The sequence below is a fragment of the Spodoptera frugiperda genome, chromosome 19, assembly GCF_023101765.2.
Source record: "Spodoptera frugiperda isolate SF20-4 chromosome 19, AGI-APGP_CSIRO_Sfru_2.0, whole genome shotgun sequence".
Taxonomy (NCBI): domain Eukaryota; kingdom Metazoa; phylum Arthropoda; class Insecta; order Lepidoptera; family Noctuidae; genus Spodoptera; species Spodoptera frugiperda.
The window spans coordinates 7,299,500-7,321,601 of NC_064230.1; the positions used below are offsets into that span (position 1 = coordinate 7,299,500).

Below are 22,102 nucleotides of genomic sequence, written 5' to 3' on the forward strand. Positions count from 1 at the left end.
GTTTGACAATATATAAATATTCAAAAACCACTTCATCAATTCCAGGTCGGCTTCAAAGGCTACGGTCTATCGCCAGCGAACCTCTCAGCGTCCGGCAGCTTCAGCTACAGCGACGGCAAGACGTACACCATCACGCACGGGTCCGTCATCATAGCTGCCATCACTTCCTGCACCAATACTTCCAACCCCAGTGTTATGTTGGGCGCTGGTGAGTCTATAGTCACTATAATTACCATAATCCTCATATTGACATAATCATCACCCCGTTTATAATCTCCATTTTAGCCATAATCACCACTCACTCTATAATCACAACTCACTCTATAATCACCGCTCACTCTATAATCACCACTCACTCTATAATCACCACTCACACTATAATCACCACTCACTCTAAAATCACCACCCACACTATAATCACCACACACACTGATCACCACTCACACTGTAATCACCACACACACTGTAATCACCACTCTCGCCATAATCACTTAACACATTGAACGCCGTGGTGGTCACCGGTGACCGACGTTAGCGGAGGATTTGCCTTCAACAGTCTTCTATTGGCAGTCAAAGACTTAATAATACCCTTATTGACATAATCATCACCTCGCTTATAATCGCCAGACGTAACACAATCACCATTTTAGCCATAATCACCACATACACACACATACTATAGTCATAATCACCAAATTAGGCGTAACTCCCTCACCACAATTTTGATAATCCCCTCATTTGCTGGTTTACTTAGAATTCGCAGTTAGATCGCCTAAAGTTAACTTTAATGATACTGCTATATGCAATAGTAGTCATAGTATCAGTAGTATGTAAGTCAGCGATGGCAAGAACTGCTAGGGAGTGGAACTCCTTGCCGGAGTCTGTGTTTCCTGATGGGTATAACCTGGGTGTCTTCAAAGCCCAAGTGAATAGGTTGCTTATGGGCATACGTGCTCCATCGTAGGCCGCATCATCACTTACCATCAGGTGAGATAGTGGAAAAACGTTGACCCATTAAATGTAAATAAAACAAGACGTACACCATCACGCACGGGTCCGTCATCATAGCTGCCATCACATCCTGCACCAATACTTCCAACCCCAGTGTTATGTTGGGCGCTGGTGAGTTTATAGTTACTATAACTTGTTTTTTTTAAACCGTTGTCCCACACTAGGATTTCCTCCTGTGTCGTGGGTGCGTTTACAAACATACAAGTTCACATACACATGACACCCAGACCCGAAACAACAATTTGTGGATCACACAAAGAGTTGCTCCGTGTGGGAATTGAACCCGCTATACTTTACGCGGCAGCTGGTTGTCCAGCCACCCGGCCAATCGTGCAGTTTATTTCCATTATCTTCACTATAACCACAATTATCTCGACTATCACTACAGTTATCGCTACTATTATCGTCATTATCGCGACTATCACACCCATTATCGAAACTATCACCGTCACTGTCATAATCTCCTATACCAAAATGTTGGGGGTTGGAGCAATTGTAATCATTCACTAGCGTAATTTTACTTGGTCGATCTGTACCGAACTATGTAATAAAATGTAAGAATCTGAATGACAAACACTTGTAATTGTTGTATCATCGTGAAACTTGGCAGTTGTGATGACTACACAATATGTTGGTACCGTCGAGTTGGTCTGTACCTCTACCACGAGTTTGAAACAACAGTATTTGTCGATACTCGATAGCGAAGGCGTAATTTGCATGGTAAATTTTAGTTCCACGGGTGACCGCTATAGGCGTTATAAAATTTGCCATACAAAAAATTTTGCCTCGTCGCTAGCAACTATCGACAAATACTGTTGCTTTAAACTCATGGTAGAGGTACTGACGATGGGATTTGCACGGGTCCGGTTCTGGTCAGGCGGCGAGCTACCCTTAGCCGTCCACGGACCCGACACAACACCTAGTACTTACATTGCTTATCATTTCAGGTCTCCTAGCCAAGAAGGCAGTGGAGAATGGCCTCAGCGTGCTCCCTTACATCAAGACTTCTCTGTCACCAGGATCCGGAGTGGTCACCTATTACCTCAGGGTAAGTATATACAAATGATAGATGACTTTTGAGCCGGAGCCCTGGTAACCCGTCAGGCAGTCCGCGGCTCCGGGCAAGCATTATGTTGTTGCTGTCAATACATTATTGCATTAGGTTAAGTTAAGGTACAATTCCGAGACAGGCTGCAGACTGCAAACTGCAACCGCAAACTGCAAGAGACAACCCTTGTTTCTATGAACATCTATGAAGTTGATTCCAAGCGCGGCAACACTGCTGTCTCTCCCGCCTCTCATGAAGCTACTGGAATAACTGAGGCACGGTTCTTGTGCAGCCTCAGCATGCAGCCGCAGTTGGAATAGCTACCGCAGGCAGCATTGTAACCGCAGCCGGTAGCCACAGTGTCGCGTGCGGTTGCGGTCTGCGGCCCGTCTCGGAATTGTACCTATATGATTGTTGTATTTTGTAGTACTTAATAAAATAAATCTATACGTATAGTAAATCTGTAGAAGCGCAATTCTGTACATTGAATATATTGAAAAAATAAATAGCAGGGGGTGTTACTGGATCGATACCAAACCCATAAGATATTTTTTTTGTCTGAATTTCGATGAAACTTGGTATAATTATACCTTATTATCCTGGGCATAAAATAGGATACTTTTTATCCTGGAAAAATACGTAGAAAAAAATCTTAATTTTTCAGTTTTATACTACAGAATGCGAGCTCAACAGCAGTAGCTCAATAGAGGGATCTCCTTAATTATTATGGGCCTCGCCGTATTTGGGTCCAATAGATATTTATAAGATGTCATTGTCAGAGTTACTCAAAATGAAACATCCACGCGAAGACCGACATCCGCGCGGACGGAGTCGCGGGCGGAAGCTAGTAAATAAATAAATGTTAAAGGGAATTCCTGTTACGACATCTCATAATATATTGTTCACAATATATATTTGTTTTAGGAATCCGGCGTAGTCCCATACCTAGAGAAGCTAGGTTTCAACATCGTCGGCTACGGATGCATGACATGCATCGGCAACTCCGGACCCATTGATGATAACATTGCTAATACTATTGAGAAGGTAAGTCTTAACTGTCACTGGTTCAGGCCATGGTGCGGAGCGAGGGGGACTGGGATGCCGTCTCCTCCTTCTGCGAAGCCGTCATGCTAGCTAAGGAGGAGGTGGGGCGCGTGAGAGAACAAACCTCCTCACGCCTCAAAGAGCCATCAGACCACCACAGATGGGACCCAGTAGGGCTGATGCCTGATCCGGAGCTGCGGACTACCTAGCGGGTTTACCGGGGCTCCGGCTCGAAGGGCAGGAGTAGGAACGGGGTGGTTTTTAGTCAGTAAGAGTCTGACACTCCCTCTCGCTTTGCTCAAGGCGGGAGAAGCCATTGGATGATTTTCGCCCCTCAAAAAAAAGTCTTAACTGTAGGGCTCGCACAGCTAAACTGTGGAATGAGCTGTCGTCGGCGGTATTTCTGAACCGATACGACCTTCAAACCTTCAAGAAAAGAGCATACTCCTTCTTAAAAGGCCGGCAACGCACCTGTGACTCCTCTGGTGTTGCGGGTGTCCATGGGCGGCGTTGATCGCTTACCATCAGGTGACTCGTTTGCTCGTTTGCCACCTATTCCATAAAAAATGAAAAGTTTTTTTTTTACATTTTGTCGTTGCAAAAATACCTCCTATGTGATAAAAGTATATCTACATCATAGAAAAACGAAAAGAACTTTCTCCTGTATCTGCAACCTGTAACATAAAGCGGGTGGGTATATATATCAATTGCACAGTTTCTAGATACCATAAGAAGCGATACGGAAAGGGTTTTTTAAACTCATGTTTTCATGGTAAGTTTTGAATTTTCCAAGTTATGAAAATTAGGTAGACAGGTACTAGGCGATCAGATTTACAGAAGAAATGTTTCGTGATAAAACGTGTCACAACACTATACAGGAATCACTTAGCGAGTGATCCCTGTATAGTGTTGTGACACGTTTTTGTGTGTGTAACGTGTAGCGGGTTCGATTCTCGCACGGAGCAAATCTAAATGTGATCCACAAATTGTTGAAACACACTGGAGAAAATCCTAGTGTTAACGTTTTCATATATAAAAAAAAACATAATTTTCTTGAATTGGAACTTGAAACGGGATATTTACCATGTTTTTAATTTTTTATGAGTTTCCGATATTTCGGCACTGTTGCAAGCGCCATGATCACGGATGAACTGGAAACTCATAGAAAGACATGGTAAATATCCCGTTTCAAGTTCTAATAAAATTATTAGCGACCATGTCAGTTTAAAAACTTATAATTTCCTTGTCCCCAGAACGAGCTGGTATGCTGCGGTGTCCTCTCCGGTAACCGTAACTTCGAGGGCCGCATCCACCCCAACACGCGAGCTAACTACCTCGCCTCGCCGCTCCTCGTCATCGCGTACGCTCTCGCCGGCACTGTGGACATCGACTTCGAAACTCAACCTTTGGGTAAGATTTTATTGTTTAGCTCGCCGATACTGTCCTAGTAGTCAAGCTTGCCGATACTGTCCCAAGGCTTCAGCTCGCCTTTATTGTGCCAAGTGCTTAGCATGCCCGTGTTCTATGTAATGATTTAACTCGCCAATACTGTCCTGTTTGTTAAGCTGACCGATAGTGTTCTCAGTTTTCAGCTCGCAGATATTGTCCCGTGTTCTTTATGTGATTTTGTTCGCCAATACTGTCCCAATGTTTATCTTGTCGATACCGTCGCATACACTGTCCCTCACTTTATCTTAACCATATTAACACGCGAGCCACTCGCGTCACTACTACTCGTCATCGCGTACGCTCTCGCCGGGACTGTGGACATCGACTTCGAAACACAACCTTTGGGTAAGATTGTTGTTTAGCTCGCCGATATTGTCCCAAGGTTTTAGCTCGCTGATACTGTCCCAGGTTAAGCTGCCCGATAATGGTCCCTGTATTTAGCTCGCCGATATTGTCCCGTGTTCTATGTAATGATTTAGCTCGCCAATACTGTCCCAGTTGTTAAGCTGCCCGATAATGGTCCCAAGATTTAGCTCGCCGATATTGCCCCGTGTTTTATGTAATAATTTAGCTCGCCAATACTGTCCCAATGTTTAGCTTGCTGATATCGTCGCATACACTGTCCCTCAAATTATCCTAACCACTTTAACACGTGAGCTAACTACCTCGCCTCGCCGCTACTCGTCATCGCGTACGCTCTCGCCGGGACTGTGGACATCGACTTCGAAACACAACCTTTGGGTAAGGTTTTGTTGTTTAGCTCGCCGATACAGTCCTAAGGTTTTAGCTCGCTGATATTGTCCCAGTTGTTTAGCTCGCCGATACTGTCCCAAGGTTTTAGCTCGCCGATATTGTCCCGTGTTCTAATTAATGATTTAGCTCGCCAATACTGTCCCGTTAGTTAGGCTGGCCGATATTGTCCCAATGTTTAGCTTGTCGATATCGTCGCATACACTGTCCCTCACATTATCCTAACCACTTTAACACGCGAGCTAACTACCTCGCCTCGCCGCTACTCGTCATCGCGTACGCTCTCGCCGGGACTGTGGACATCGACTTCGAAACTCAACCTTTGGGTAAGATTTTGTTGTTTAGCTCGCCGATATTGTCCCGAGTTTTATGTAATAATTTAGCTCGCCAATACTGTCCCGGTTGTTAAGCTGACTGATAATGGTCCCATGATTTAGCTCGCCGATAATGTCCCGTGTTCTAATTAATGATTTAGCTCGCCAATACTGTCCCAATGTTTAACCTGCCGACATTGTCGCATACACTGTCCCTCACATCCTAACCACTTTAACACGCGAGCTAACTACCTCGCCTCGCCGCTGCTCGTCATCGCTTATGCCCTCGCCGGGACTGTGGACATCGACTTCGAAACACAACCTTTGGGTAAGATTGTTGTTTAGCTCGCCGATATAGTCCCAATGTTTTAGCTCGCTATTACCGTCCCACAAGTTAAGCTCGCCTATACTGTCCCAATTTTTAGCTCGCCGATATTGTCCCGTGTTCTATATGTGATTTTGTTCGCGAATACTGTCCCAGTTGTTAAGCTGGCCGATACTAGTCCCAAGATTTAACTCGCCGATAATGTCCCGTGTTCTATGTAATGATTTAGCTCGCTCATACAGTCCTGTTAACTAAGCAAGCCGATAATGGTCCCAATGTTTAGTTTGCCGATATCGTCGCATACACTGTCCCTCACATTATCCTAACCACTTTAACACGCGAGCTGTTCATATTGATTTCGAAACTCAATCTTTGGGTAACATTTTATTTTTTAACTCGCCGATAATGTCCTGTGTTTTATGTAATGATTTAGCTCGCCAATACTGTCCCAGTTGTTAAGCTATAATGTTCCCAGTTTTTGCTGCTTTCGTATCTACATCGCTCACGCGGGACACTGCGTTACTCTCACTTAGTTTACGGTATTATAAATGATACAGCAACATAGGCGTAGCCAGGGGTTTTGGGGGTTCAAACCCCCTCCCCCTCGAAAAATGCGTACCTAGACATTACAGAGCGTTATTTTTCTAGTTAGCATAGTACATCCCCTGTTTGGCAAAGGTCTCTATGACTACCTATGAATCTGTTTTTTTTTTACATTTAATGGGTCGATTTTCTTGAACCCTTCCCGAAACTAAAACCTGGCTACGCCTATGTACAGCAATTAAATAATTTTAATGTATTTGCACCCAGGCACCCGTGCGGACGGCAGCCCGGTGTACCTGCGCGAGATCTGGCCGACGCGTGCCGAGATACAGGAGGTCGAGAACAGACACGTCATTCCGGGCATGTTCAAGGAGGTAAGATCCACTCATTATACATCATCATAATGATCATCATGCAATCAGACAATTGGGTACTACTATCCTCGGTCAAAAATAAATTATTACAACTTTTCAATACAATAAAATATTAAAAAATAATCACACTCTCATTCATAAATTTGATGAACTATTTAATTTTCTATTTTTTCTAACTAAATTTCTAGAAATAAGTCTGCTATTTGACGTCAAAAACTTATGACGTCATAACGCACTATTTCATACAAAGTTCATAGAAAATATCGTTTTTGACGTTTCGAAAAAAGTATTGAATTTGACTAGTAGGAAAGTAGCCTATTGGCGTTCCATTGTCCCTGCCTACAACCATAGGAGTAACCATAACCATAGGAATCCCATAGGAGTGTGGGTAGTCCCACCCAAATTTCTTTCTCCTCTAATAATATCTTCTGATTTATTTCGTTGCGGGATCCAAGACAGTCATTCATGTCCCTGGGACGTTGGACTTCAGTGTTCCGGTGTTTGCATGGTTGTATCCACTGTAGATCCTGGCTTGACTGATTAAAGCCCCCTGACCTGACTACACTGCCATCCCTAAGAAGCTCCCGAAAGTCTAAAATAAACAAATGAATTAATTATTATATAAAAGGCTTGATGTTGTGTGTGTGTATTATTTGTTATAAATAGGTTCAGTAGAGTAAAACCACGAGAGAGATACATTGTTTCGTTCGTTGTATCCAATCTTTAACATGAATTATCGTTTATATCTCCAGGTGTACGCCAAGATCGAGCTGGGCTCGCCGTCCTGGCAGGCGCTGGACGTGCCGCAAGGCAAGCTGTACGGCTGGGACCCAAACTCCACCTATATCAAGAGACCGCCGTTCTTCGATGGCATGACCAGGGTAAGTTAAGCATTGCAACGTACAGTACTCTCAACGGATCTTGGCAGGTCTGATCTACGTGCAGAAGGCTGCGCAATAAGTCTTTTTAGAACCAAATGGTTGCATGAGGCGAGGTGCGGGGGGCGGCGATCTAGGCTAGAGATTGACCATTTCTAAATACAATTGACCCTTTACACTTATTGCGCAGCCTTCTGCACGTAGTTCAGACCTGCCAAGATTCGTTGAGAGTACTGTGCATACATACAGACAATCTTAAAAATATGGGAAACAACAGTTAGTGTATGCTCTTAAATTAAAGGTAGGCTCAACATTATTTTTAGACCGTTCAAGCAAAAAGTACAAACATAAAGCAATTAAGTACAAACATAATAAAAACTTTAAAGATTGTGTAAACTACAAATGGCTCTTTTAAATACAGTGAAACTTGGTTAAGTGGGACTTGGATAAGTGAGAAACCTCCACAAATGGAACTCATACTGAGGTCCCTACCCATTGGCACTGAATTACCTCTATTAGTGGGAGAAACAACCCTCTTTATCTGGGATTCGGTCTTTCGATTTATCTATTCGTTCTATAATTTATGTAATTTATTAATGAATGATTAATTGTGTATGTGAACTTGTATGTTTGTAAACGCACCCACGACACAGGAGAAAATCCTAGTGTGGGAAATAATTAAATTAAATGAATTACATAATAAAACTAGCGGACCCGACAGACGTTGTCCTGTCTACACGTCTGATTAATTAAAAAAACATTGTCCAGCGGACAAAATTGTGAATCTAAACCATTCTCAGATCCTCTTGAACACACACAAAAAGTTTCATCAAAATCGGTCTAGTCGTTTAAGAGGAGTTCAGTGACATACACACTTACAGAAGAATTATATATATAAAGATAAACCCTATAACTTATGTCCCCCCTCTTCCCCCCAGGCCCTGAACCCCCGGCAAGGCGTGCAGAACGCGCGCTGCCTGCTCCTGCTGGGCGACTCGGTGACCACGGACCACATCTCCCCCGCCGGCTCCATCGCCAGGAACTCGCCCGCCGCGCGCTTCCTGGCCGACCGAGGGTGAGTCTGCAATGTTTTGTTTATATCACCTGATGGTAAGCAATCGCCGCCGTGCATGGACACTTGAAACACCAGAGGCGTTACAAGTGCGAGTAGCACGGAGTCTGGAATTGTGTCCAGTATATGGCAATAGGCTCACCCCCTATTACATGGGACTTATAACACAAATTGTGAAAAGTGTGTATACAGTGCCCTCCAAAAGTTAGTTGAAATTACTTCACCTTATCAATGATGTTATATATTTTCCAAAATACGCAGTTTCGATGAATGAATTGTTTACTATTTATGTTTGGATACACTATTCTAATACGTATAGTAGGGAATTCCCCGAAATTCATTTTGATTTCTTTCAAAATCTATGTTTATGTGTGCACTACTTGAATTGAGCGCGTCAAAAGTCAGTTGAAATAGCAAACTTTAAACGATATCCGATACTCTCGCGGTTTTAAATTCATTTATTATTATTGTTAGGGCAGTGTGCGTAGTTTAAATTTAATAATAAGATATTGTAAGGTGATTTGACTGTTTTTCAATTAATAATGGCTCCGAGGCGAAAATTAACTGTCGAAGAAAGAATAAAGATTGTGTATGAACACGAAAAAATTAAAAACTTTAGTGCTGTGGGAAAATTATTTAAAGTTAGTCGAGAAGGTGTCCGAAAAATAATAAAGAAAATTTTAGAATGTCCTAGTCTTGCAGATAGGCCACGGTCGGGGCGTCCTAGGGCTACTACTTCTGTTGATGATCGACTAATAGTGCGGCAGTGTAAAATTAATCCCAAGATTGTGGTACGAGAGATCAAAGATCAGTTACAGGAAGCAGGGACCTCGGTTTCTGAAACTACCATCAGGCGACGCCTGCATGCAAATTTACGAGGTCACATTGCCGGAAAGAAACCTCTTTTAACATCGATCCATAAAAAGCGAAGGTTGGAGTTCGCCCGCAAGTATTCGGATAAACCAATAGAATTTTGGAAGAGAGTAGTCTTTAGCGATGAATCGAAGTTCGAACTATTTGGAAATCGCCGTCGGCAAACTGTATGGCGCACAAGCAATGATAACTCTTACGACGACAAATACTTGCAGCCCACTGTGAAACACGGCGGCGGGAGTGTGATGGTTTGGGGGTGTTTTTCTTGGCATGGTGTGGGCCGACTGCAAGTAATTGAAGGCAAGATGACAGCACAGGTCTATTGTAATATTCTACGTGACAATTTAAAACAATCTGCTGAAACAATGGGGTTAGGTCGGATTTTCAAGTTCCAACAAGACAACGATCCGAAGCATACAGCAAGGATAACTAAACATATTTTGAAGATAACGAAGTGGATTTACTGGAATGGCCTTCGATGTCACCCGACCTTAACCCCATTGAACATTTATGGGATGAATTAGACCGCAGGATCCCTGTTTCCATAAGACGCAACAGGAATTTGTTTAAAAATAAAATTCTCGAAATATGGTCGATTATAGCGGTCGAAACATTACAGAATCTTGTAGAATCAATGCCTAGACGACTTAAAGCAGTTCTACAGAATAATGGCGGTCATACAAAATATTAAAAGTTAAAATATTTACAAAGACACAAGCCTTAAAATATTTTTTCAACAATTTCAACTAACTTTTGGTAACGTGATTTCATTGTTAATCTACATAAATTATAATTATAAAATTTGTTATGATTCTCTTACTGACAGAAATATTCTAAATTGATTATATTTTAATAAATAATTCTTGAAGCCACGATTTTATTTGGTTTTATTATAATTTCCTCACATTTACTACATTATTGATCATTTCAACTAACTTTTGGAGGGCACTGTACATTGTATAGCGGCATTACGTGCCGTAATGTGCACCTCTGCCTACCCCTTCGGGGATTAAAGGCGTGACGATATGTACGTATTTTACGTATTTTTTTATTTAAAACTTGTTATAATGAAACGTTTGAACGACACGCGGGAAAACTAAACTTTTATTGCACAGATACAATATAGCTCACATGTTATATAATAGATGACGCCACTATTTCACAAACTGATATTGTCGATACAAAAAATAACAAATCTTTATTCAAATCGTCATGAATAGAAAAGACGCCACGCCACACTAGGGACGTTCATTTAGTTGATTTTCGTTGTTTAACAGTATGTACTAAAAACTAAATAACCATATATTTAATTATTATGTTATCGGCTTACTCACGTATTGTTTTGACGAGGAACTCGACTAGTTTCAGCAGCATTCCGTGACAATTGTGCGGAATGCTGCTCATGAATATGAGCCTCTAGCATGGCTTGAAACTAGTCGAGTTCCTCGTCAAACAGTTACGTGAGTAAGCCGATAACATAATAATTAATTTAGTATGTCTCACGAAAGTTATAATAAAACCATATATTTCTTTCCCCAGCCTAACCCCCCGCGAGTTCAACTCGTACGGGTCGCGGCGCGGCAACGACGCGATAATGTCGCGCGGCACGTTCGCCAACATTCGGCTCGTCAACAAGATGGCGCCCACCCCCGGGCCCAAGACCACGCACCATCCCAGTGGGGACGTCATGGATATATTCGATGCGGCTGACAGGTAAGTGGTGACATTTAATGATTACTTAAACTTTTTTTTCAAACTGACATGGTCACTAACTCTAGAATTGGCACGAAACAACTCTTTGTGTAATCCACAAATTGTTGTTCCGGGTCTGGATGTCATGTGTATGTGAACTTGTATGTTTGTTAATGCACACACGACACAGGAGAAAATCCTAAATGCAGGGCAATGTATAAAAAAAAACTTGAGACGGAATATTTACCTATACCTATTTTTTTATGATGGTGTTCATGGCGCTTGCAACAGTGCCGAAATATCGGAAACTCATAGATATAAATAAACATGGTAAATATCCCGTCTCAAGTTCTAATGATAGTGTTAGTGACCATGTCAATTTAACTTTTTAAACTTAACTTCCCTTAGTAAGGGTCAATTTATACTAGCGCAGAGTCGAAGCGCATCGAAGCGTCAAATTCTTTACAACCAAAGCGAATTCCAGCGAATACGCGCGCATTCGCTAGAATACGCGCGATAGTCCATCGTGATCAACACCGACGCAGGCCAATTTCCAACAGCGCTAGTTAAAGATTTGTCAGTTTATACTGACAAATCTTTTAGTATAATATAAATATAAGTCGGGTTTTCCCGCACGAACCGATTTCCACGGTTTTGCATTCGCTGGAAAGGTCTAGGGCTCCGTGAAGTTTATGGCAAAGAAAATTCAGGAAAAATTTAAAAGAAAAGGTGCCATCCATACATTACGTCACACGAATTTCTATTTTCTATTACCCAAATTTAGAACTATGTTTTCTCTGAATCGTAGGGCTTTGACACATTTGTTGCTATGCGGTTAAACAGACGTAATTACTGGATGGCCCCAAAGCAGGAAAACAGGGAAAATCATTGGTGGCGAAACTTTATAATATAAATCATGTTTTATCTTCAACAGATACGCCTCTGAGAATGTACCTCTCATCGCAGTGGTTGGCAAAGACTATGGCTCGGGTTCGAGTCGGGACTGGGCCGCTAAGGGACCTTATCTACTTGTAAGTTTAAACATACAGATATATTTTTATGGTATAAGCCGGTAAACGAGCAGACGTATCACCTGATGGTAAGCAATCGCCGCCGCTTATTGACACTTGAAACACTAGAGGCGTTACAAGTGCGTTGCGTTTTGGGGGTTAGGAATTTAAGGGTTGTTTGGGTTTTTGGGATTGGGAAGGGGGTAATTATCATGTCACATGTTAAGTGGGAGCGTAGGGGTCGACGAAGTGTGACCTTATGTGGCGAGGGGGGTAGGGGTATTAAATTTTGTGACGTCACATTTCAATTATTATAATCTAACTTAAAACTACTATTGGTTAAAACAACGTCAATCCACAGGAATACCACAGGGTCAAAAATCATGATATTCGGGTAATTTATGGATAACTTAAAGGTCCAATGGGTAATTAAATGATAAATAAATGATAAATGATATTTATTTTGCAAGTAGGTTACAATGTAACTCTTTTACACGTCAATCTGTTGACTTATCTCATAACAAAAACCTAATAACTATGGACTTACGGCGCATTCCAATAACCTACCGATCGGTAGATTTGCCTACCAGAGGTAGAATTTTGACACATTTTGTATGGAGCTTATGTCAAAATTCTACCGCTGGTAGGCAAATCTACCGATAGGTAGGTTATTGGAATTGGCCGTTATATATAACACAAATGGTGAAAAGTGTGTGTACATTGTATAGCGGCATTACGTGTCATAACGTGCACCTCTGCCTATCCCTTCCGAGATAAAAGGCCTTTTATTAAGTTAGCTTTTAATATTCATCTTCCAGGGTATCCGCGCAGTAATAGCGGAATCGTTCGAGCGCATCCACCGTTCCAACCTGGTCGGTATGGGCATTGTACCGCTCCAGTTTGTAGACGGACAGAATGCTGAAACTCTTGGCTTGGACGGCAGTGAGATTTACAGCATCGACCTGCCTGAGGATATAGCGCCCGGACAGATTATTACTGTCAAGGTAAGATTGATTTTTTTACCCGACTGCGCCAGGTTACATTAAAATAATAAAAAAACAAAATGGCGGATTTTTGGCGCCAAATTCGAATATTTCTCACTCCCTAGCCTGAACGACTCGATGGATTTCAGCTTGATAGGAGTCGTTTGATTCGTATTTACTGTAAGAGTGACTATAAAAATAATAAAACTAAAAGATAATTAAAGATAATTTACCCACTCTAAATATGAAGACTTAGTGAGGGCACATACTTTCTAAAATGGGTCCCGACTGCTTCAATTTTAAGATGACTTTCTTGTTTTAGGGTTTTTTATTATAAAGAAACGCAGTCGGGTTTTTTTTTAGTTTTTTAAATTACCTTTTTTATTTTTATTTTATTTATTTTACACTTTCGGAAAACTTACAGCTAACAACTTAAGATAATTAAAAAACAATAACTTAATGATGGCCAATTACAAGCTTTCACAAATACTAAAAAACAATGGACAAGTAATCGATAACAGTAATTACCTAAAATGAAATTAAAACAAATCTAACGTAACATGCAGAGTGTGGTGAATTAACACAGGCTAAACATTATCAAAGTACTTCCTGCACAGTGTCACTTTAATCCTTGCAACGCTAGTACAGTTTTTAAACATTGTCCCACGTTAGGATTTTCTCCTGTGTCGTGGGTGCGTTTACAAACATACAATTTGCCATACAGCACATTTACAGTAACTAATACACCTACAATAACACCTGTGACTGCACGGTTGGTGCGGTAGCTGGGCAACGTCGCGACTTCGATTCCCGCACGGAGCAACTCTTTGTGTGATCCACAAATTGTTGTTTCGGGTTTGGGTGTCATGTGTATGTGAACTTGTATGTTTGTAAACGCACACACGACACAGGAGAAAATGCTAGTGTGAGGCAACGTTTTTTATTTAAAAAAAAAAAGAATAAAATCCCTCCTAAAATAAAATATTAAAAAAAATTACGCTTTTAAGTTTTTAATATTAATCCCACTCTCTCCCCCACAGGTGAACAACGGTACAACATTCCCAGTGAAAGTACGTTTCGACACGGAGGTCGACCTCACGTACTTCAAGAACGGCGGCATCCTCAACTACATGATCAGGAAGATGTTGTAATGTCATATGTAGCAATACGACATCGTGTTACATTGTCATATATGATGTTACGTAATGTCATATATAACAATATGACATCGTATTACATTGTCATATATAGCAATATGACATCGTGTTACATTGTCATATATGATGTTACGTAATGTCATATGTAACAATATGACATCGTGTTACATTGTCATATATGATGTTGCAGAGTCATTGTTAAATATGACATTGTGTTACAATGTCATATATGATGTTATGTAATGTCATATGTAACAATATGACATCGTGTTACATTGTCATATGTGATGTTACAGAGTTATAGTTAAATATGAAGCCATTTCTATATGAAGATGTATGGAGCAAACACATATGACTTAATTTATACTACTTGTAGTTTCATTTAAGTCATATGAGTGATCTCCATACTGTTTGAATATTCTTCATGATTATAATGTTTTATTGTCATATTCTATAATTTACTACTATTGTCATATAAGATATTCAAGGCTCAAAGTTAAGTATGGGATCATATTTAACTATGATTCTAAAGATATTACAATGTCATATTATATAAATATGACAAGATGTTGTCATATAATGTTTAGTTTTAAGATTAAGAGATGGTATAAGGGTTTTTTTTTATTATTTATAAATTAAATATAAACAAAATGTAATTTAAATATTTACGGGAACATGAATTAAATTAAATTACTTTTGAATAAGAACAAATATAATATAATATTGTTTTTTTTTACCTGCACCCCAGACAAGGGGTCTCGGGTCCGATTCTCGTGTCGGGCAAAGTATTACTGGGCTTTTTTCGGTTTCTCGAAACTTTTTCAGTAGTAGCACGGAGTCTGGAACCGTGCCCAGTATATGGCAATAGGCTCACCCCCTATTACATGGGACTTATAACACAAATGGTGAAAAGTGGGTGTACATTGTATAGCGGCATTACGTGCCGTAATGTGCACCTCTGCCTAGCCCTTCGGGGATAAAAGACGTGACGTTGTAAAAAATATATATTCAAGCCCTAGTTTCCAGGATATAAACCATCTATGTACCAATACAATCATGTATAGATTATAAGTAAACGAATATATTTGTTATATTTTGTTATTTACTTGTTTTATTGCCAAAAACCTTTTACCTCCTCCCTCCCACGATGCGACAGAGACAGTGAAAGAAAAGATAAACCTAAACTTATTCATATATTCACTATTGTAATGTTCAAACACAACACTACCATTAAAGTAGTGGCAGATACTTCTAGAACACCTTATTTAGTTAGCCTGAAGATGTGAGTAAAGATGTGAGCGGACGGATCACCTAATGGTAAGCAATCGCCGCCGCCCATGGACACCTGAAATCCCCTAGGTTAGGAATTTAAGAGTTGTTGGGCAAGTTGACTTTTGGATTAAATAGACAGATCAAAGAATTTGACGCTTCGATACGCTTCGACTCTGCGCTAGTATAGATTGACCTGACACGCAGCTAAAATGTACCGCGTGCCCGTTCACAGCATGCGTCGCGGTAGGCCCACGACTTAATTGTCTATGAGTTTCTGATATTTTTGACTGCACGGTTGGTGCGGTGGCAGGGCAACCGCGCAACGTGTAGCGGTTTCGATTCCCGCACGGAGCAATTCTTTGCGTGATCCACAAATTGTTGTTTCGGGTCTGGGTGTCATGTGTATGTGAACTTGTATGTTTGTAAACGCACACACGACACAGGAGACAATCTTAGTGTAGGGCAACGTTCTTAACAAAAAAACAAGCACTGTTGCAAGCGCTATTATCACGGATGAAATGGAGTATATGCGGGTGCAATTTTATAAAGAGACCAATTAGAAACTCATAGACAATAATAAATAGAATAAATAGAATAAAAAGACATGGTAAATATCCCGTCTCAAGTCCTAATGAAACTTAACGAGAGTTACATGATTTAGCCAGTCAAATAAAGTAGTAGAAAGGGGCCCTAAAATTGTGTTGCCTAGAGGCCCATGATAGGGTTAATCCGGCTCTGGCTGTAAACGGCTTCATCGAAAACCGACGTGAAACAACGAGTGTGTTTCGTTGTGTGAGTGAGATTACCGGAGACCCAATTACCCCCTTCCCAATCTTCCCAATCCCCGATTCAACAACAACTCAAATTCCTAACTCCCAAAAGGCCGGCAACGCACTTGTAATGCCTCTGGTGTTTCAAGTGTCCATGGGCGGCGACGATTGCTTACCATCAGGTGATCCTGTGGTCTGCTCTTTTACCGGGTTATATCATAAAGTCACGTAAGTCATAGCTAAGTATCATGAACGAAAATAAATAAAACAACTTTGCTTTCGACATTTTATTTTTTAAAACGTTGCCCCACACTAGTATTGTCTCCTGTGTCGTGGGTGCGTTTACAAACATACAAGTTCACATACATATTACACCCAGACCCGAAACAACAATTTGTGGATCACACAAAGAGTTGCTCTGTGCGGGAATCGAACCCGCTACACGTTACGCGGCAGCCGGTTGCCCAGCCACCGCACCAACCGTCAGTCAGACTATAAATAAACAAACATCTTGATTGCAAGTATTTCGACACTTTAATATGAATGAAAAACAATAACAGGGTAAGGTTACAGTTGTATTAACAAGCAGATCCGATGCAACAAAGATCCTGTATTTAAATTACTATATTTACACCTACATACTATAGTATTATATAGATGGAAGTCCGTCTGTATATCATCAACCATGAGACAAAAATATATTTTATTTATAAACGTCAACAAGAGTCTTTTATTTTTGAGGGGGGGAAACCATCCAATGGCTTAATAGGCCTATTGCCATATACTGAGCACAATTCCAGACTCCGTGCTACTACTGAGAAATTTTCGAAAAACCGAAAAAAGTCCAGTAATACTTTGCCCGACCCGGGAATCGAATCCGAGACCCCTTGTCCGGCAGTCGCAATTGCGACCACTCGACCAACGAGGCAGTCATTTATCATTTATTGGTACGTAAAAATTTAAACAAGCGTAAACAAAGCCACGGTGCAACTAGTTATATTGTGATACGTTACTTAAGACGTCTTCAAATTACAACAAAAATATAAACAAATAAAGTGGGTAAGTATGTATGTATACAGCAATCACAGACATATTTGTAACAGTTTTCACTGTGTCCCAATTGTGTTGTGATTGTAACTATAAAATACATATTTATAAAATCAAGTGTTTCTTAAATCGTATCTTGTTATCACTTCTACTCTTTTACTGGGTGCGTTATATCTGACTAAGGGACTACACATTTGACAGAGACCGTGCAGCAGCGCTCTCTGATAAACCTGAACGTTTTAAACTGCGATCTCCAACCCGCCTGCCTGCGGAGATTATGACAAACCTCTCTTATGTAGAGGAGGCTCATAGTCCAGCAGTGGACTGTCATTCACACTACTTGGTTGATAGGTAAATAGATTACAGATCGCAGTATAAAAGGTTTATTAAAAGTTACAAGTGCGTTGCCGGCCTTTTGGGGGTTATGAATTTAAGGGTTGTTGGGAAATCGGGGATTGGAAAGATTGAGAAGGGGGTAATTGGGCCTCCAGTAACCTCACTCACACAACGCAAGCATTGTTTCACGTCGGTTTTCTGCTCGGCCGTGGTATCACTCCGGTCGAGTCGGCTCAGCAGTGCCGAAGCATGGCTCTTACGCATTAAATGAACGTATCGTGGACAATACGCTTTAATCGGGTGTACCACACCCATGTGAAGAGTAGATGTGTTTTTTTTAATAACAAATTCTATATATAACAGTGATTGTTTTATAGTAAGTGAAGTGATATTATATAAAAGTGTTTATATATAAAAGAAACTATGTTTTACATAATACTGTGGTTATATATATTTCATCTTGATTCGGTAATATGTATGTCGCCGGTGACGAAAGACCTGTTGACTCCATTGATCCAGTACGGAGAAGGGTGTGGGTATATGGTAAGTCGAATTTGAGTCCTATTTTTCAGTAGTTAATCTAAGTGTGGGAGAGCCATGCTTTGGCACTGCTGGGCCGGCTCGACCGGAGTGATACCACGGCCTCACCGAAAACCGACGTGAAACAATGCTTGCATACGGATTGCCTGATGGTAAGCAATCGCCGCCACCTATAGATGTTTGAAACACCAGAGGCCTTACAAGTGCGTTGTTGTCGTCGTTTAAGGGTTGTTGGCGAATCGGGGATTGGCAAGGGGGGAATTGGGCCTCCGGTAACCTTACTCACACAACAAAACACAACGCAAACGTTGCTTCAAATCGGTTTTCTGTCGAGCCGACCTATTCGTGCCGAAGCATGGTTCTCCCACACCTAATATTGAATGCACAGTTGGTGCGGTGGCTGGGCAACCGTCTGCCGTACAAAGTGTAGCGGGTTCGATTTCCGCATGGAGTAATTCTTTGTGTGATCCACAAATTGTTGTTTCGGGTCTGGGTGCCATATGTATGTGAACTTTTGACATCATGAGCATGAGCTGAATGTTTGTAAACGCACCAACGATACAGGAGAAATTCCAAGTGTGGGGCAACGTTTAAAAAAAATATCTATACTGATGACGAGAGGCTGCGGTATCAATCCGGTCGACGTGTGGTGCCGAAGCATGGTTCTTCCATACCTAATATCTTTGTCCTGATGACGAGATTATAATGATTTTTTATGTTTTTTAACACATGGAACGCCGTGGCGGTCACCGGCGACCGACGTTAGCTAGTTAGCTAACAGTTTTCTATTGGCAGTCAAAGACTTAAACTATGAACGTATGTGTTGGTTTCAGAGTTGTCCTATAATGGGCCGGAACGTGCTCAACGTGCACATAGTCCCCAGCACCCACGGCGAGCTTGGGGACATGAGGACCTTCTACCAACACTACACCGGCTGTAAGTATACTATGAACACATATAATAACAAACTAAGTATAATACTTGGTGTAAAAAGACTACCGAAAACGATTAAGTGTTAAGTTTAAGTGTGGTAGCCAAGCCGAAGCCATGCTTCGGCACGAATGGGCCGGCTCTATCGGAGTGATACCACGGCCTCACAGATGATGCATTGTGTTTCCTTGTGTGAGTGAGGTTACCGGGGGCCCAATCTTCCCAACCCCCGAACCCTTAAATTCCTAACCCCCAAAAGGCCGGCAACGCACTTGTAACGCCTCTGCTGTTTCAAGTGTCCATGGGCGGCGGCGATTGCTTACCATCAGGTGATACCCATTTTTTTTTGGGACAAGCCCGCCACAACCTCCCATATCGCTGCAACTCCTGTAAGCCAGGATCTACAGTAGATACAACCATGAAAACACCGGAACACTGAAGTCCGGCGCGTCCCAGGGAAATGAATGACTGTCTTGGATCCCGCAACGAAATAAATCAGAAGATATTATTAGAGGAGAAGAAAAAGAAAACGATAGTTTCCACTTCCCTCGGTGAATTTAATGCAGGAGACAGGTGATACGTCTGCTCGTTTACCGGCGGGTTCCATAAAAAATACAGTTGATAACACATGTAATCCAAAAAAATAACTGAGTTTTACCCCGATTCCCCAACAACCCTTAAATTTCTAACCAAAAAATACCGACAGCGTACCTGTAACGCCTCTAGTGTATGAAGTGTCCATGGGCGACGGCGATTGTTTACCATCCGTTACCTCATTTGTCGTCATAGGACGACATATTTATAGAAATAGAATGAATATATACACCATTTATTTTAAATACATACAGTATGAAGATCACTCATATGGTTGAAATGAAACTACAAGTAATACTCGTCCACAGAAGCAAAATAAATAACAATTAATTAAAAAAAAAAATTAAATAAATAAAAAAATAAAAAATATAAAAATAAAAAAAATAAAAAATAAATTAAAATAAAAATAATTTTAAATTACAACTAAATATTTCAACGAAAACAACAAATTCCAAAAAATCTAATTCAAACAAAATTAATCAATTGTTAAATTCTGTGAGAACAGCTCCATGTTCCTTGACCACAGAAGAGCTGTAATGTCGTAGGTTGTCTAGGAATGTTACGGACATGCGGCGCGGCTGTTATAATGCCGTATTTGTAAAGAGTGTTTAAATTAGCTCACAGAAAATAGTACACTTTTCAGCTTATGTAATGAGCCTATTTCGTTCATTGTTCGTATATAGTCAGCCAAGATGATAACAAATATGTGGTTTAAATTAACTCATAAGAGGTTTCCCCAAACTGTATGTTCTTAACGTCTATGCCAATTTTCAGTTCCATACGAACTATGTCAAGGTCAAATGTCTGGAGCTGTGGACTACCTAGCGGGTTACCGGGGCTCCGGTTCGAAAAGCAGGAGTAGGAACGGGGTGGTTTTTTAGTCAGTAAGAGTCTGACACTCCTCCCGCCTTGCCAAAGGCGGGAGAAGTCATTGCATGCTTTTCCCCCTCAAAAAAAAAGTCATATGTCTATCTTGACCTGGCTAATGATATCTTGATCTCAATATGTTTTTTTTTTACAGATGACGATATTTCTGAGCAGAGTAAAGTCAGTATGAAGAATATCCTGGATGCCACCATCACCGCGCTCTGGGCTCACGCGGAGAGGAAGTATGTCTTATATCTTAATTTTTTTAAATATTATAGCCACATACTCGTATTATGTCCTTTTTTAACACATTGAACGCCGTGGTGGTCACCGGTGACCGACGTTAGCGGAGGATTTGCTTTCAACGGTTTTCTATTGGCAGCCAAAGACTTAAACGTTGCCCCACATTATGATTTTCTCCTGTATCGTGGGTGCGTTTACAAACATACAAGTTCACATACACATGACACCCAGACCCGAAACAACAATTCGTGGATTACACAAAGAGTTGCTCCGTACGGAAATCGAACGCGGCAGCCGATTGCTTAGTCACTGCGCCAACTACGAAATTGATACATCAACAATGTTGCTAAATCACGAAAAAGTCCAACTATTTAACATGTGAAAGCCAAGCCATGAAAATGTGAAACAATTACCCTACCGGAGTGATACCACGGCCTCACCGAAAACCGACGTGAAACAACGCTTGCGTTGTGTTTCGTTGTGTGAGTGAGGTTACCGGAGGCCCAATTCCTCCCTTCCCAATCTTCTGAATCCCTGATTCCCCAACAACCCTTAAATTCCTAACCCCAAAAGGCCGGCAACGCACTTGTAATGTCTCTGGTGTTTCAAGTGTCCATGGGCGGCGGCGATTGCTTACCATCAGGTGATCCGTCTGCTCGTTTACCGACCATAAAAAAATGATTTGTACAAATAGATTTACTCTTTATTCCCAGATTCACATTCTCCGACATGCCGTATCTATTCCATTGGTGGCAAAACCGGGATTTAACAGGTAAAATATAATATTTTGATAAAACTTAATCTGATACGTTTGGCCGCTATCTCACCTGATGGTAAGTGATGATGCGGCCTACGATGGAGCACGTCTGCCCATAAGCAACCTATTCACTCGAGCTTTGAAGACACCCAGGTTATACCCATCAGGAAACACAGACTCCGGCAAGGAGTTCCACTCCCTAGCAGTTCGCACAAGGAAGCTT

General features: G+C 41.2%; 1 protein-coding gene across 1 annotated transcript in view; it reads left to right on the top strand.

Annotated features, from left to right (window-relative positions):
* Window positions 1-15,624, top strand: part of LOC118281110 (cytoplasmic aconitate hydratase-like) — a 47,850-nt gene extending 32,226 nt beyond the window's left edge. Inside the window, exons 11-21 of the mRNA XM_050700677.1 lie at window positions 46-208; window positions 1,959-2,059; window positions 2,984-3,103; window positions 4,357-4,513; window positions 6,752-6,858; window positions 7,611-7,739; window positions 8,675-8,811; window positions 11,221-11,394; window positions 12,308-12,404; window positions 13,202-13,387; window positions 14,407-15,624. Coding sequence (XP_050556634.1) covers window positions 46-208; window positions 1,959-2,059; window positions 2,984-3,103; window positions 4,357-4,513; window positions 6,752-6,858; window positions 7,611-7,739; window positions 8,675-8,811; window positions 11,221-11,394; window positions 12,308-12,404; window positions 13,202-13,387; window positions 14,407-14,517 — 1,482 coding nt within the window. The 3' untranslated portion in view covers window positions 14,518-15,624. The remainder of the gene's footprint in view (window positions 1-45; window positions 209-1,958; window positions 2,060-2,983; window positions 3,104-4,356; window positions 4,514-6,751; window positions 6,859-7,610; window positions 7,740-8,674; window positions 8,812-11,220; window positions 11,395-12,307; window positions 12,405-13,201; window positions 13,388-14,406) is intronic.
* Window positions 15,625-22,102: the final 6,478 nt, after the last annotated feature.